General features: G+C 42.7%; 3 protein-coding genes across 3 annotated transcripts; 1 reads left to right on the top strand and 2 right to left on the bottom strand.

The window, feature by feature from the left end:
* Positions 1-239: 239 nt before the first annotated feature.
* Positions 240-3,814, top strand: LOC307082921 (aquaporin-8-like; the record flags this gene model as incomplete). Its single annotated transcript, XM_079746667.1, has 5 exons — positions 240-520; positions 1,043-1,169; positions 1,865-2,079; positions 2,891-3,025; positions 3,772-3,814. The coding sequence occupies 5 exons, from the start codon at positions 240-242 to the stop codon at positions 3,812-3,814; spliced, it is 801 nt and encodes a 266-aa protein (XP_079602793.1).
* A 6,885-nt stretch (positions 3,815-10,699) lies between these two features.
* On the bottom strand, positions 10,700-13,197 carry LOC307082395 (meteorin-like protein; the record flags this gene model as incomplete). Its single annotated transcript, XM_079745951.1, has 4 exons — positions 10,700-11,125; positions 11,512-11,571; positions 12,436-12,833; positions 13,106-13,197. 4 exons carry the CDS (start codon positions 13,195-13,197, stop codon positions 10,776-10,778), a joined length of 900 nt encoding a protein of 299 aa, XP_079602077.1. The 3' UTR covers positions 10,700-10,775.
* Positions 13,198-15,687: 2,490 nt separating this feature from the next.
* cbx8a (chromobox homolog 8a (Pc class homolog, Drosophila)) lies at positions 15,688-18,014 on the bottom strand. Its single transcript, XM_079746571.1, has 5 exons — positions 17,856-18,014; positions 17,670-17,713; positions 17,219-17,284; positions 17,064-17,130; positions 15,688-16,694 (listed from the first exon to the last, which is right to left on the bottom strand). The coding sequence occupies exons 1-5, from the start codon at positions 17,922-17,924 to the stop codon at positions 15,846-15,848; spliced, it is 1,095 nt and encodes a 364-aa protein (XP_079602697.1). The 5' UTR covers positions 17,925-18,014; the 3' UTR covers positions 15,688-15,845.

Below are 18,014 nucleotides of genomic sequence, written 5' to 3'. Positions count from 1 at the left end.
AACTCATGAAAGAAAAATACAAATCCTAAATAATTGAAGATGAAAGAAAAATATATATTCGTCCTGAATAATTTGTCGATATCCGATAATAATGATCCTCCCATGACACCTTCAGAGTCCAGATTGTCCTTCCTGGCTCCACCTTCCCTTATCTCACCCTATCCTCCCCAACCCCCTTCATCATCATGAATGCCCCGCACACACACACGGGCCAGGTTCTGCAGCTCTTGCTCCCCACCATGTCCTCCAAGGATTCAAAGCAGATGGACTCCTACGACCTGGCCGTGCCCGAGGTGCAGGTGGTGCAGCCGCCCGAGAGGGCCGGCGCTGGTGGTAAGTGGCCCCGGGCGTTCCTGCACTTCGGCCAGCCATGTCTGGCCGAGCTCCTGGGCTCCACCTTGTTCATCTTCGCCGGCTGCCTGTCGGTCATGGAGAACACGGAGGGAACGGGGCGGCTGCAGCCGGCCCTGGCGCACGGCCTGGCGCTGGCCGTCGTCATCGCCGTGCTGGGAGAGATTAGGTGGACTGTCTTTCTGTCTCTCTGTCTGTCTGTCTGTCTGTCTGTCTGTCTGTCTGTCTGTCTGTCTGTCTGTCTGTCTTTCTGTCTGTTTGTTCTTTCATCTGTATCTATCTTTTTGCTGTATCTATCTGTCTGTCTCTCTGTTTGTCTCTCTGACTGAATTACTGTCTGTCTGTCTCTGTGTCTATCTAATGTATCTATCTACTCTGTCTATCTCTGTCTGTCCATCTGTCTGCGTCTCCTTCCGGCTATACTTGAACCATCGATCTGCTGTATAAATCTATCGTTGTCTATCCATCTATCTGTCAATATGTCTGTCTTTCTGTCCGTCTATCTACTGGATCTGTCTTCCTACTGTATTTATCTGTCTGCCTATCTATCTGCCTTTCAGTCTGTATGTCTGTGCGTCAACTCCATTGAACTATTTTTCTGTTTCTTCATCTTTGTCTTTATTTGCTGATCTCTGTCTTTCTATCCATCACAGTATGTAATGCCGTATGAACCATGTGTCTGTCCCTGCAGCGGGGGTCACTTCAACCCTGCGGTGTCAGTATCGGTCTTCATGATCGGGGGTCTCAACGTCTACCTTCTGCTGCCCTACATACTGGCCCAGCTCTGTGGGGGCATGATAGGAGCTGGCCTGGCTATGGTAATAGTTGGGGTGACCACTATGTCATAAACTACATAAAAGACATTGAAAAGTGTGTTCTTTGCAGATATAGTGTGCTTAAAACTTTAGACCCAAACCTAATTGGGCCATGATACAGAGACTCAGCTTAGCTTTGACATCCAACGATCTCTGGTGTCAATCTACTGACATAAGCAGAATTCATATTAGACATTTCACATATTAATATAATAATATTTATATAACACCTTTTAAAATTAGTGTGACAAAATGCTAAACAAGGCAAATAAGGTAAGTAGTTAAAGAGCAAAAAAATACAAGGGTTAAAGATTTAAGATATACCGATTTTTTATATATATTAGCCATACATTGAAAATAAGTAATAAGTATTTATTACTTATTTAGTTAGTAACTTATTTAGTAGTTACTTAGTAACTAATTAAAAATGTATTAAAAAGATGCTGTAACATTGCTGTAAAATTCAAATACAGCATCTGTAGACATATAATGTATGTATTACATGCAGCTAATATACACAGAAATGTATAACCCTAGCCTAACCACTTCATTACACATAAACTCTTCTCACAGTATCATTTGTCTATGAATTATTATTACATATAGATACAGGTTTTTAAATTACTAATTTTATTGAAAAGTACTTTAATCATCCCAGAGGTGAAATAGGGACTCTATCACTCCTTCTCCGTGTCTAGACGATCTCTTCGGTGGAGAACTTTGACAACTCTTCTGGAGCAGCATTCAACGTGGTGCAGGGGGAAGGCCAGATCGGCCAGGCCACGGTTGCGGAGGTGGTCATGACCCTGTTTCTCACCATGGTAGTGTGCATGGGGGCCGTTAACAAGCGCACCCACAGCTTTCTGGCTCCTCTCTGCATAGGGCTCACTGTTACTGTGGACATTCTGGCAGGGTGAGTTTCTTATTCAGTCATCATGAACAAAAGAATTACACGTACAGACAATTTTTCAAGTCAAGTCCACGTTATTGGTATTGTCCATAGTCATAGTCTCAAAGCAAGGGCTTCACATGCCACCACACTTCATAACCCTAATATTGTGGGTGCAGAAAATGTATGCACAATACACATTGAAGTACACTTAAAATTAAGTATACTTAATCATTCATATTTTTAATTAAAGGCACTGTAAAGCACTTAGAAATAGAGGCAACTGAGGAGAGGAGATGATCACAAGAAAAGATTGGTCAGCTATTTTAACTCATAGCATAAGCTTCTGGGTTTAAAACCGACAGCGGACATTACATAAATAAGTACGCACTATGTTGTCTGTTTTTGAACGTTTTGGAATATCTTTGAAAAACCGTAATAATAAGTAATGGAAAAGCAAAAGCTATGCCAACAACAAATGATAGGCCAATAGATGCTGTGTGGTCCCTTATGCAACCACACATATTTTCTTCAGAATGTTTAATGCTGCAAGAAATCTTTTATGCTGTGGCAGCCAAACCGACTTCAATACTTGAATTACAGTGAAATGTGTGCTTGTGTGTGTGTTGTGGATTTCTGTCTGTATGAGTGTGCGTGGGTATGTGTGTGTGTGTTTGTTTGGTTCTATGTGTCTGTGAGTGTGTGTGTGTGTGTGGTGTGTGTGTGTGTGTGTGTTTCTGTGTGTGGTGTGTGTGTGTTTGTGGTGTGTGTGTGTGTGTGTGTGTGTGTGTGTGTGTGTGTGTGTTGCTGTCTCTGTTCATGTTTACCCTCATAGAGGTGCAGTTTCAGGGGCTTGTATGAACCCAGCACGGGCATTCGGCCCAGCTGTGATGGCAAACTACTGGAGCTACCACTGGATCTACTGGGTCGGACCCATGGGTGGTGCCCTACTCACCGGCAGCACTATAAGGTGCAGTCCAACCCCCGTCTTCATCCCTCTGTAGGAGGGTGTCACAGGATATCAATGCCTTCATCTTGGTGCTTTCTAACCATTATAAGAGGGATAAATACAACTGCTTGCTTGATTATTCTAAAATGTATGGATGATTTTTGGAAAAATATAAAGATGGCAGGCTTGAACTTACTTTATGGGACTTTACTTAAATCACGTTATTTGAAACACTTATATTGGAGTAATCCGTAGTCCTGGATAGCCAGAAGAGTCTAGTGGTTTTAGTTTGTGTACCTCCTGGCTGAACGGTTGCTGGTTCGTACGCCAACGTCCACTACCTGTAGGCATCCCAGTGCAAAGCGATCAACCCATCAGGGCCCATCCAGATTCCCTCCCTTTGGAGCCAATTCCCTTTAAAATAATCTGCTTGGTTCTTAATTGGTGAATACTACATAACTGTGATCTTTGGTAATATTTCTGAATCCTACTCACAGGGTGTTTTTATGAACTTCAGTATCAGCATGTTTTGTATTTGATTGACTTAAAGAATGATAACATTTACGATTATTGATAAATATGTACTAACCATAAAATATGTTAAAGATAACATATTTTATGCACACACACACACACAAACACACTTTCATACTCTGCGCACATCGCTAATTTTGAGATGTGTAGTCTAAAGTGAATAGTAAGTTGGGTGATTATTTGTATTATAATTATACGTTTGTGACACGTAGTTTGATGTCATCTTTTTTTAGGCTGTTGCTAGGTGACGAGAAGATCCGAGTGCTGCTGAAATAATCAACCTTAATTTTACTGTTTTTACTCTCTTGCATTATTATATAAAATGTACAGCTTCAAATCTGATTTTATTATGACTGATTTTTTTCGAGTACATTTAACACAATCTCTAACCCCAACCATAGGCCTTTATCTGTACCATGTCTTTCTTCTTCATTGTTTTAGGATATATGTATTTGTGTTAAATAAACTTTTTTAAATAAATCAATAACTGCATTTCTTTAATTCCAATTCAGGCTTGACTTCATAGGTAACATTTAAAGACATCAAGATTTGGTCTATTCTAATTTATTTATCATATAGGCCTACTAGGCTAGGCTGCATTAATGATTAGTCAATCATTTCTTATATTGCATCTTTCTAGGTAACTATCACCCGTGAACACATATTTAAAGCTCTATCTCTATGGAAAGATAAGTCGAACTGCTTATGCAAACATTGAGACAGACACAATACATTGGTATCGTATTCTACAGGATATTTGCATGCTAGATCCGGATTTAAAAGCACCTTAGTGGCTGTTTGCTTCACGATCGTACGTTGACATCTATTACTTAATTTACCTTGCGGTCTTTGTTCTCCATAATTGCTATTCAAAGGCAAATCTTTTTTGCTAAATTTATTTTTTTCAGGTAAGTCGGTAAACCAAAGAAGCAATAATCAGCAGAAGCAGCACACAAATTGAAGTGCTAACTAACTTAAGAGCACAATTCATTAATAATTTGTGATCCCATTTCTGAATCCATAAACCTTGAATGGATTGAAATCTCTCTGTACAGTTCAGGGGTGTCTGTCTGTTTGTTAGGCCTACATCTATTTTTGCTCCCTTTCTTCTATATAAATTCTGACTTCTGTACATCTTACGAAACTGATTTCTACACTTACAAAACTGATGACCTGTGGGTCACATAACCAACCTGATCCTTATCTGGTGAGTTTAAACCCTTGAGTTCTGAAAAGGTCAGGTGCCGGAACCCAGAAGCAAGGATATTTGGACATATAAACCTATATGGGCTTCATGATCCCTTTTGTCTCTCTCTATCTCGCTCCCCCAGACTCTGTGTATACAATTGCGGAGGTGAAGAAGTTGGAGATGGATGAAATCCAAGGGATAGCCTACTGGCCGGTAACTTAAATAAGCACGCGGAATGGCGGTGCAACGTCTACGAACGCGAAGGCTAGTTCACCCGCGCTGCCTGGCGGAGCTCGTGGGCACCACGGTTCTTTGCGTTCCGGCGCTCGTGCATGGGCTGGCCGTGGCCGCCATGGTGGCGTGCATGGCGGAGAGTTGAACCATTGGAACCCACCGCGATCAGTTATATAGGTTTATGTTTTAAGTTGAGGTTTTATCAAGTCAAGCTCTTTTTTTCTTATAGGCTACTAAGCTGATTAGATGATGATTTTGTTGCATTGTTTCAGAGGTGCCGTTTTTTTTTTCTCTCAGTGGTTGAGCGTCTACAAGCTGTCAATCTTCAGGAAAAAATTATAACATAGGCCTACCCTAAAACGTGCTTTTATGAGTCACTGTGTGACTTAGTAGTTAAGTTCCCACAGAAGAAAATTTATAATACTATTGTCTTTATTTAGTTATTGTAATTATTACTTTGATTATAAAAATAAATTAAGAATAACAATCCCTCTTACCCCCCCCCCCCCCCTTTCTCTCTCTGTCTCTCTCTGTCTCTCTCTCTCTCTCTCTCCTCCTCCCTTGCTCTCTCTCCCCCCCCCCCCCCCCCCTTTACCCTGGCAGTGGAGATGTGCATGGTGGCGCCCTACCTGCTCAGCCAGCTACTGGGAGGGGTCCTCGGGGCTTCATAGCAAAGGGGAGGTCTTGGATGGCTCCGGCCACATCATGTTTACAAACCATAAACGTTTCAGGGTTTAGGGTTAAAGAGTATACCGTATTATCTTCACCATCTTTACTTCTAATCACCCAATGAATACTTGACGATGTATATACCCGTTGTTCTTCATGATTTGATCTCTGTGACTTCTCAATGACCTCTTCACACGGTGTCACTGATTGGCTTACATTGGCTCCGGAGGCGATGACCTCGGCGGAGAACTATGGCAAGGCCTAGGGCGCGGCTTTCACCCTGCCGCAGTCTGAGGAGCAGCTAGTGGGCGCCCTGTTCGGGGAGAGGCCATGACCTGCCTGGTCGCCATGGTGCTGCTGCTTGGTGCTATCATTGAGTGTATCACTGCTCCGGGTACGAGGACGTCCTGTGATGACACTGTGCTGTTATTACTGTAGGTTCACGCATGGGATTGGAGGAGCATGTGGTGCAGTGATGAGTAGCATGCAGGCCTAATTGAGGTACATCTTAATTGTATTTATTTATATTAATTGTATTAATAATTTTATCAATTTTTTCAAATATAATTTGTATCTATAAAATTGGTTTATTACGGAAAAAAGGTAAGAACCCTAATGTATTTGTTAGTATTATAATTAGTCCTGACATATTTAGCAAAAAATAGGCAGGCTTTTACTTGTAAAATGAGTAATGGAATCAAAGGATGTGCCGTATTAAGCCGTGGGAGGCTCTATAATAAGGCCTGGAAGTTTATGATTTTAACAGGCTGTCATTACCAGTAGGAAGGTGCAATATGTATGAGACATGTAAGCACACATGCACCATGCGTGATGATGAAAAACGTTCAGTTCACAACCCATATGGTCAGAACATTTGGATAGGATGCAATGACCACAACTCCAAACGTCAACACTCAAACTGATTTGATGCTGGAGTTGGTAAAAGCTGCAAACTTGGCACGCCTGTAGGCCTACCAGGTGACTGTGGGACAATATGGGGATAAATTCATAGCAATGTGGCCAAAGACGGCAGAGATACACATTTTAAAGTGAAATATATACACGTCTCCGATTTTAAACAGGTACAACGTTACAAAACCTTACGTCAAAACCTCATAGCCTAGGCGGTCAAATATGGATGCATTGGTTTGAAGTTGCCTTTCTGAACCGCGGCCTCTCTCCAACGCAGGCTGGGCCTTGGTGGTACACACTCAATTCCGCAAACGTCTTACAAGTATTCTTCTTATATTTTTTGTATTGCTATTATTGTTTGACTCTATGATTGTATGTCCAGCGGCGGTGTATCGGTTACCAGTCTGAACCTGGCGAGAGCCTTCGGACCAGCTCTGGTAAGCGAGTACTGGTCGTACCACCGGGTGTTGGTCCCTTCGGAGGGGGGCGGGTGGGCTCGCCACCCCCTTGGTCCCGTAGGTTAAAGCACAGCACACCATCAGGAGAACATCGCCTCTGCACATTATCACATATCTATAGCACTATGTACATTGAATGAGCTGATGATAAATATATATATATTTGAAAAAGATAATAGAGCATATATGGGTCTAGGTGTTAAATAATATATGAGGTATAACGTTTTCGTGCAAATATCTATTGTTTACAGTTCTCAGAGACTGTACAATACAATGTGTGTGTGTGTGTGTGTGTGCGTGTGTGTGTGTGTGTGTGCGTGTGTGTGCGTGTTTGAGTGAGTGTGTGTGTGTGTGTGTGTGTGTGTGTGTTTGTGTGTGTCTGTGTGTGTGTGTGTGTGTGTGTATCTGTATGTGTGTTGCTTGTTGCAGATGCAGTCTTTTGGGATCAGGCTTCTGCTGGGAGACAGAGACACATGCATTATTATGAAGTGATGACATCATGACGTGTATTTATTGTCAAATTGGTCATTTTTGGTCCGTCTTTTTCTACTACTAGTCTACTTTTGAATGCATGATACATGATAAATGATTGTGTGTGTATGTTGTGTCGATTTTTCTTTTTCTTTATAAGCAGATTGTGATTGCTGCTAACTTAAAGCTTATATAAAGTCTGTATGACTCATAAAGCATTGTTAAATAGCGAGGTACAATCCACTATGTTTCAGATCACACTATAGGTGTTAACACAGCAGCGATGATAGTCAAATTAAACAAATCCAAATAGTTTATTGTTAAATTCAAGAAATCTCTTAACAAAGTCTGTCATTACACAAGCCTATTGAAATACCCCCAGAGCCAGTCCACCAGGCGTAACACACGGGGACTCATGCCTCCAAAAGAAGTGCAGACAAACGTATTTATCTTGTCGTGTGAATAAAAGACGACGTACGAGGAAAGAAAAAGGTTTCAGAGTTAAAAACCCTCTTCGCTCGGCAAATCGAATCACCATGCAACCGATATTCGACAACACAAACCCAAGCTACCCGGAGAAAAGGCACCAAATGGTGATTCCTTTCAACCAAAGAAGCCTCTCCTCCTGAGTCTCCAGGCGGGGTGCCCCTGCTGCTAACCCAGTCTGGGTCCACATTCATAAAGGCTGAGAATGCCCAGGCAGTCCCAGAGGGCATCATGCTGTTTGTATATTGTACCCCCAGACCTCCACACAGCAGTGGCCCACATGGAAAAGCAGGCCCTGGCACTGGGATAAACCAATTACCCCCCCCCCCCCCGCAGGCCCCTCTCAGAGACCGGGTTGGACTCCTGCTAGTGTGCCGTCCAAGGGGGCTCCAGTTGAATGCTGTTGGAGCAGATTCCCCATAAGAGCCGGCTGCGTTCCCAGACTATAGAGAGTAGCTTTGACAAGCTTTCCAGTATAATATAGAATAATATATAATACAATTACACCCCTCCTCTACCGAGGGCGGGAGTGATCCTGAGAAAGGTTTTAATTTAGTTCCTTCATTTAGTTAATGTCTCTCAATGCATGTGGCCGGATATCAGTTATGCAGGATATTTTTGTTGATTGGTTTCCCTTCCCTAACAGCAGTGGTTTGATCTGTTCACCTTTAGTGATGTCTATTTTATCACTTTCTTATCCTTTATTAGAAGATAAGAGAACCAGGATGGGATGAAACATGAGACTTGCATATACATTTCTGATATACCTCTAAAACTTGAAAAGAGAAATGTGTTTATTGTGCATAATATATAGCATATGTAGAATTTTACAACAAAATACATAAGAGCCAAGATAACTTCATCAACCCTGGAGGGAAAATAAATTAAGAAAATTAACAACAAGAATATATTGAGAAGCAAGAGATAATGATTATGGATAGAAAGAGAGAGCGAGAGAGAGAGAGACAGCCAGACAAATAGGGGGAATGGTATGACTACTGAGTCTTGATGGGAGCCCGGGCTCGTCAGGTCCATGACCCCTGATGGTTTGGAGATGACAGCAGCTGTGACAATGGTCATTATGTCTGCTTGAGGCCTTGTCACCGCAGGGCCCATTGTTGGGGGCCCCATACACCGCCAAGACATTAACACTTTCATTGGCGGCCATTTAGCTCCAATAAAAAGTTCAGCACTCCAATTTGTGAGAGCTGCTCAGCCAAGGAGAAGAGTTAGCAGGGGCTAAGAAAGCAGTGGCTTTAAGCATCCATTAATTGTTCCTTTCTTCTGGGGGAGGGCAAGGGGGAGGGACCCTGGATTTTGAAGGTGGGGCCCCGCATCTGTCTATTCAACTATTCAAATTACATTTTGGTTGTGATTCTGAGCCACACAATCCCAGAAGAAAAGCGTTTGGTTCAGTTTACTTAGTGCTAAGGTCTCTGCTGGTTATAGGCGCATCACATAAATAAATGATGTCATTGATATTGTTATTACATGGCCTGATTGGGAGGACTAAGATACAGAGAAGGGCTGTCTAGTTTGCTTCTGTTCCGGAAGCCCATTGTCTTCATAAAGCAGCGATTATAAACTATTATATAGAGCTGTGTGTGTGTGTGTGTGTGTGTGTGTGTGTGTGTGTGTGTGTGTGTGTGTGTGTGTGTGTGTGTGTGTGTGTGTGTGTGTGTGTGTGTGTGTGTGTGTGTGTGAGTGCAGAGGGGGAGCAGCCAGCAAGGCATTCAGTTCCTGGGGGATTGACTGGCGAGGGGGGGTGGGGGCGGGGGTCGAGTCTCATGAAAGTCAGATTTTTATCCACTGTTCATGAGCTCGTCTTCAATTCTAAACACTCAATTACACATTAATTGAACGGCTGGATTTCTTGCTTCGGTAAAAAAAAAAAAAAAAAAAGGATGAATGAAAATTGACTTTCAATGGTCTTTAATGAATTTCTGCATTGGGACTGATAACATATAAATCCTTGAATCAACCATTTTAAAACTGATGAGCTGGTATGCGGTTTAGCTAATCAGCAGAAATAATTAATTGAACCAATACCAAAATGTGTCTTAAGGACACAATCTTTAGGACGCAGAATATAAGTAGAAAAAACAATCCATGACTTTTTGGTTTAATGTGCCTATGTTTACATCATTGTGACGATCCATGTCATTTTCTTCATCCCTGGACTAAATCATCATCATCACTTTACAGAAACCAACCCAGTGTCTTTGTATTACAAACTTTGACAATCCTACAATGTAAACATTATTCCTCCCCTGTAGCAGCACTGACATCAGACATCATGCAATTACCACAATATAAATCCAAACTGACATAAATATACAGAACTAGAATACCCACTGAAAAAAGCCCCAGTGAAAATAAGAAATAACAACTTAGAAACTTATATGGAAGTTTAAATCATTGGCACGCTTAAATCCAGCCTTTCAGAGTTCAGAGTTTAGAGACACTGGCAGTTAGTTTTCCCAGGACAAACACAGATCTAAGTAACTCACGTGTCATGTCTCTGCAACGCGTCCTCAGCGGAGCCTTCGACGGCTTAATCTCTGCCAGTGAGGACAACACCATGGCAACCCTGACACTATAATGGTGACCCCCCCACCTCTGCTCCACCCTTAATCCAAAGAAAGAACTGTTATGGGGTTGTTTAATAATAAAAACAAAAGTCCAACCCACCCATTCCTCTGTCTGAGATCTAGTGTATTTCCATTTGAACGCCTTAACCAGTAAATACTGGTTGATTGTTTCGACTTAAACAGAAACTAAAGCGCCCAGATGCAGACAACCACCTTAACAACCAAACTCAGTCCAACGGGAAGTCACAGAAATGTCGCCGTGCCTCCCAGGCCGCCCGATACAGGGACAGGAAGTCGTTGTACCGCGGCGCACAGCCCAACCAGGCTTCCCCAAAGTGTTCCGTTCCGGTGAACAAGAATTCTCCGGCACCCGTCTTCACATGGCACTGCAGCGGCACGCGGACCCGCCCACACCAGGGGGCGCCAGGGGCTGGGGATCCCCCCACGACGGTGGTGGGGGCCGCTTCCTGTATAAAGACGCCACTACGCTGCCGGTAGATTCTTCCCCCCGACACCTCCACCGACGACGTCTGCCGCTCCGGGTCATGGGACACACTTTTGATGAAGCCCCGAATTACTGGAAAGAACCAAAGAACAGAGGCGCATAAACATTCACTTCTAAAAGACAACATACAAGGGATCCATACTACCCACTGAGTATGGAGCCTATTGTAACAAACTGCATATTTATATTAAGTTATGTTTCGGATAGCTCATTGTTAGTCTTAAAGGTGTATTAATCAGCATTTAAAGGTGTTCATCAAACCCCCAAAAAATTCTGGGGTTTGAATTGATAAGCTTTGCACTCGATGCTGGTATTTTGATGAGTGTGTATATAACCGCAACTCCCATCATGTATTTAAAAGGCAGAAAATAAGGTTGCATTAGTGCTTATATCGGAGGACTATGGATATTGAAGATAGGTAGGGTGAAGTATTGTGTCTTGGTTGAATATATACCCACCAAAGTCACCGTTGCAGATGGCCATTAAGAGCTCTGTGTCATTGCAAGGCTGGCATGAGTCTGTTGGAGGCGGAAAATAATCAACAAGATCAAACAAACAGGGTTTGGTACAACATTATCAAATCTATAGCAGACCAATCATCACACAGACAGTTAGAGGAATCCAGCTCACTCCAATACGTCTGTGTGTCTCCTGCATCTGCAAATGTGGGAAGCAACTAAGGGTCAGACACGAAGGAATGAGTTTGTCCTGCTCACTACTCTACGAACAGTCTAGCATCAAAATAATTGGTTAGTCCTGACCCAAAATGTGCTCTCCTTTTGTTCCAGGCTGAACCTAAAGACCCGGTGGGAGAGTGGAGAATGTGAAGGTGAATTAGTCATATTCTACCCTGTCACTCTGTCAATGCCGAGAAACGACCAGACAGACGGAAAAGTGGAAGAGGGCATCTGGCTGTAATCACTGAGCAGAAACATGCAAGCGAGCTTAAATGCCAACACGCATAAACAATGATGGGGAATTTGAAGAATCTCTTCAATATTTGCAATTGAGGGCCTCTGTGGTTTGGCAACGGGCAGTGGTCTTTGCAAGCATGGGAACTCTGGTCCCTGATCACCATATTCAAATAGTCTGTGTGAAGTCATGGTGATGACTCCTAACAAGGTCGGCCATTATCTGCTATAGTTTAACCAAGATTGGATCAGACGATCTACAGATCAGTTTTAATGGTTTCTGTACACCACAGAAACCATTAAAAAGATATTAACTTACATCAATGTTTCATTCCATTATGAAGATAATTATTCTGAATCGTCATCTTAACAACGGAATGATTACTTAAGGAATGAGGATTGTTCCAAAAAATAATATTTTTGGGGCTATTTTTTAAATGACGCAAACAAATGTATATAGGGTTTACTTACTTTGCTTGGCATTCTGGCTTAGGATCGGAGGCATATTCTTATTCCAGATCAGCTCGTATCTGAAGCCCTCCGTGCGCCGCCTGAGGTTCCTCTGCGGATGGACCTGGATGTATATGGCGGGTTGCTGCGATCCATCTGCCCGATAACAGAACACCTGCTCCGGGCGTCCTGCGTCCGTGATCAGCAGCTCCAGAACTCCGGCACGCTCGACGTACACGCTTGCTTGGCGAAAACCTCGAAAGGGTTTGATGCAGACGGTGGTGTGGTTGGCGTAGGATAGGTTGGGCTCCAGAACCACCCTTAGAGCCTGGCCCGGGTAAACCCACGCCACGGAGCCCTCGGTGCAGCGCAACCGAACTTGACGCACGGTTCTGGAGTCGTTATCTCGGGTCAGATCGCTAGGAAACGCAGAAAGCGCGTTATGGGTCTATTTGAGATCAGGTTTATTTGTAGGCCTATCTTTTAACAGAGTATGGAATTTGAATGACAAACCCATAGCATGAATATTTTTTAACGGATATTTAATTAAGATAATACCCTAATCGTTGCACAGACCTATGCAATCCATGCACATAAGCCTTTGTCTTGCCAAAGCAATGTTTTGCTTTTAGGAAGCAAAATAATCATACTTTTTTAAAATAACCAATTTCTTGAAATAATTTATCCTTACCTTCCAGACCAATCGCACGAACCGGCGGCACAATGCCACAAATGAAGACCCAGTATTAAAGTAAATATAGGCCTACTCTCTCTTGACGACATCTCAACCAAAATACAGAACTACAAAATAGATTCGAAGAAAGGTTAAATACATGACTTGGGAAATACAACTTCGTTTGCAACAAGTAGAAACTCGAGCAGAAGCTGACTGAATAGTGGGTGTCGTGGGACTCGACTATAAGGCACACCCTCTCCCCCTCTCTCTTGTGTTATTTGAAAGGCCTCTTTACCGTCCGTAGCCTACCACTCATTGTGCAGAACGGCAGACCCTACGAGATTTTAGGAGGCAATTTGCTTGTGATTGGTTAGTCTGTAGAAGAGGCTGTCCACCAGTGATTGATGGTTAAACCAAAAAAGGGGTGCATAACTTTTAAACCACAACAATGATTGATTTAACATAAGGCCTAAACGTTCTTCTACATGAGCGCCTGCAATAGATAGCCCTATAACGGGACGGTCCATCTCAAAATGTTTATCTTATTATTAAATGTTGATAAATGATATTCTCTTAAAACAGTTTTGCAGAAAAGTGGATGCCTAATACAAATAAAACCAGGGGTCAACTCTCACGTCTAGGCATAGGCCTACTAATCTTTTAGTAGACCTATTAGATATTATTACAATATATAGTAGGCCTACTAACCGCCTTATTTAAAATGTTCCAATACAATTCATTGTTTGGTTTGTGGCGACCTCTGGTGGGGACGATGTTCCCGACGATGGTGACCATTGTATGTCCTGTCTCGTCGAAAGACAGGAACAACATTTAATGTTGTAAAGGAGTTTTCAGCAGCCCTCGGCCCTATTGGCGGTCTCATGGGAAAATTAATCTGTTTCTACGAGTTTTCAGGTGGAAGTAATGTAACTCACACAAGAGAAGTCAGACAGATGTTTGCTCAGGTGGATAATACATCTTGAACATGGCAAATGTGGAACAAACCTAAACTTACTTGGCAACGTCTCTATAAATAGTCCAGGAGATATGGCTTGCATTTTAAAACGTTGACTATGCCGCCTCCGTATAGTCGCTCAACTGTGGAATCACGTGTCACCACCATTCTTCCCATCGCGAGGGGGGCCTATGAATGGAGTCTTTGTCCATGAAATGAAACAGTTCTTCAGTGGCCCTCAACATAAATCCCTTATCCCTTATCTACCGGAGCTTAGGTACTACATTTAAACATATCCTTGTCATACAGCAATATTTACATCGTTCGTATTTGCTTTGGCCATTATATATTGTCAGATGTGTGGCTACAAAATATCAAAAGGCCAGCTATAGATCATCCCTACCTTTCATTGGACTAGACTGCATTTGTTTATCTTCATAAAACACCTGCAAAACTTAGGCCAACTGTATTAAAAACAAATTATAGACTTGTGTGAAAATATCAAAATATTGTAATCCGTGCAATAGGCCTAAACATTAAGAAGTTAGGCCTATGCCTTGTTGACCTCAGGCATAATAAACTGTGAAAACATCAAAGAACGCGGGAAAATATTTATCAAATAAACCAGAAACTCGGTGAGATTCTTTACCTGTCTGGGGAAGCTATTGCTTCGCAGAGGTTAAGGTTCGGAGCCAGATATTTTTTGACATGGTCATTATACAGTTTTGGAATGAACAAAGTAAGATAAAGGGAGTTTGATGGGTTCAAACTTGAGTTGAAACACTTACCATATGGGCCTAACGCACTAGTTCGATTTAACCATTTAAATATATTATGATAAGACAGTTACCGTAAAAGTCTCGACTCAAAGTGAAGGTTTAGGCTAAATACCGCAATTTTTATATATATTCACTGAGACAATTGCCTCTTTTATCACTAGTCCGCAACATATTTTTTCAAGAGAAACTGGTCCTGGTTTTCGGTTTATAGTGTTTGAGGACTCCTTCATTGTATGACTGACAGCTTGTCCTCTGTGACTTACGTTGCTGTAATGATGAATATCCCCTCAATAAAACGAAATTAACAGTTAACATTCTATTTATTCTGGGATCAATACATTTAATTATATTTGCCGACCTACAAAATTAGGCAAGAAACAGCCGCGACTTCTAGTCTAAGTATGAATTGTAGAAAGCCATGTTTCATTGACCCCTAATAGATCGACGTTTTTTAGAATAGGCCTACGTCTCCAAAATGTAGCTTACAATCAGTTATAATTTATATATAATATATGTTATAATCATTTTAATTTTTGGATAGCAAAACACATGCCTTAACTTGGCACACACGAAACAATTCAATGTTTACCTAATAACCGTAGCGTATCATTGATTTAAAATGACCGAACATCCGATGGATTAGGCGACATGTTTATCCTATTATATGTATTTGATTTTTGCATAATCACGAGGCAGTCCTACACCATGTCAGTTTTATACACCATGTCGGTGAAGGACTTTGCCACCTTATTGTGCATTTTCCTTTAGAAAAACAGCATATGGCACATATAAATAGCATACATTTTGAAAATGAAAAACAGAGCACACGTTACATTCAAATGAATACAAATTGTCCTTTTATTAGGCAAGGTATTAAATATTTAATGTGTAGGCTATACAAGTTAGGGTAGGCTACATAGAAAAATATATTGATAGAGTAGAATTGATATCTTCTCAAATAAATGTTTATGAGCCTACAAGGCCTAGGCTACTACATGTGGACCCAGATAACAAAAACAGTTCATCTTCTATTTTTGAAAAAGCCTTTGTCAGTAGCGCTCTCTTTGATGGTGACTGTCAATAGGTTTGTGGTGACGTCTGTCACTATCACGTTGTCGAACTTGGTGATCCACGGACCCCAAAGCTCGACGGATTTTCCCTCGCGAGACTCCGGCGGTTTAACAGGGACGGGACTTCTTTCCCTGGCCAATGAAAACTCCAGAGACCGGTGGTTGTGCGTTTTAACCAAGTGCTTCATTTTGGACTGAGGAAAATGTGTCCTGCTTGAGTTACTAGCGCCATGGCTTCCATGGTTGGCCTTGTGCTGATCTCCGAACTCTGGGATTATTAATACTCTATTCGGGCCTACAGCTTGTTTTTGCACAAGTGCGGACCTTGGCGTAATAGTCGTTTTTTCTTGAAACTTCCTCGTCAACTGCCGAAGGCCGTTATCGGGCGCCTCTCTGCGGTGATGGAGATCTCTCTGCGTAATAGACAGGCCGTGGAACACCTGCTCCTCCAAACTGTTCCGCTTGGCAGATTCTACAGGCGCCTCGAGGTCTTCGCCGCTCTGCACCTTCTTCTTGGGTTTACGACCTCTTTTTTTAGGGACATGGGCCAATTCCGGCCCTCCTGTGAACGGAAGCAGTGGTTGGAGGTGCCTGGACCTCTTCTCTGGCTCGTGCGGCGTCTGGTGTAGGCCTACACTCTCCCCTCTATTGACGGTGCTCGGTGGAAATATTGTGGGGACGACAGCCCTCAGACCCTCGCGAGCTCGCGGTGTTATGACTGGCTCTGGAACGGGATAGGACACTTGAATCCCCCTGTACGGCTCTCTCCTGAATTCATACGGCTTAATTTTGGCTTTGGCCTGGAGACGAAAAAGAAAATCTGCTAATGTAATTATTGGTCCGACAGTGCAATATACATATAGTCCGAATTGTTTGAAGACTGAAACATATATAATTATGGTTAGCGCTTTAACGGTTACGGAAAACGGCAATAGGGGGACAAATATGCTTTAGGTGAAAGGGTTCAAACTGGTTCGCTTCGCAAATCATTCTAAAAGTAAAACGCTTTATGACAACGAATAAACATAATTATGCACCTCAACGTCAAATACGCCTAGTCATTTCAGTGCAAGAATCGCTCCCGTAATAGGCTTAGATATATAGCCTATGGCATGTTTTGGGCAATTAGCGATAAGAGCTGTCAAAGGCTGTCATTAACATCCACTCACCTTCAATAAAAAATTCTCGGGTTTGGGGCCTCTCTTTTTTGGCCCAAATAGTTCTCTTTCCCGCTCCCTAATGAGGAGAGGATACGTTAATATAAATCATGTTATTAAATGAATTCTCCCGAGCGGCCTAGTAGTCTGGTGCTGTCAAACCTCACCTCTCCTCGAAGGCTGCGAAGAGGCGTGCGTCCAGAATGTTTTCCTCGGGTTCCCAAGTGCTGTACCTGGTCAAAACAATAACCACATATCACATTAACCCCCCGCCAGAGACGTGCTGACCTCGTGATTACACAGACATGCAGCAAACACCACGGTTATTATGCCACTACGTAGCGGACACGGACGTGCGTGTAAACTTAGCCATTACTGCTATTGCTAGTGTGGATTTGATAGAGGCTCTATCCAAAATGGGCTAAACAGCTAGCATCCACCGTCAACGGCGTCGCACACAACACAACACACGTGTCTAAAAACTATGCATTGTTAAACACAGCGAAGCGGATTGACAACTATACGTAAAAAAGAATGAGATACAGTCCTAGACGCTGCAGTTGTCGGATCGACCAGGCAGCTCCGCTGTCTGTAGCCTGTAGCCTGCCCTGTACTCACTTTTGAGACCAACCCTTCCATTTCACCAGATATTCCCAGCGACCCTGCGAACGGATCAGTGAGGTGGTTATTCAAATGCACACGCGATCCACTGACATTGCTGCTGCACAAACAACTGCTTGCGCAACAAAGAGGAAATAAAAGCCCGTGTGGACGTAGTGCATATGCAGGCGAATAGCGTTTTACCCGTCTGATACGCCGTTTCGTGATGGACTCGGCGGCGAACACGCTTTCGCCAACAGCAGACAGCTCCATTGGTTTTAGACCTTGTGAACCCTTGTTTATTTTTCCAGCAATATCCCCCTCTCTCTGGTGTACGCTCTCCGATGTTTAATTCCGCACATC

Source organism: Pollachius pollachius (assembly GCF_949987615.1).
Source record: "Pollachius pollachius genome assembly, chromosome: 11".
NCBI classification, from domain to species: domain Eukaryota; kingdom Metazoa; phylum Chordata; class Actinopteri; order Gadiformes; family Gadidae; genus Pollachius; species Pollachius pollachius.
Note: the sequence above shows the minus strand (reverse complement) of the source record. Positions and strands in the feature narration are given on the sequence as shown.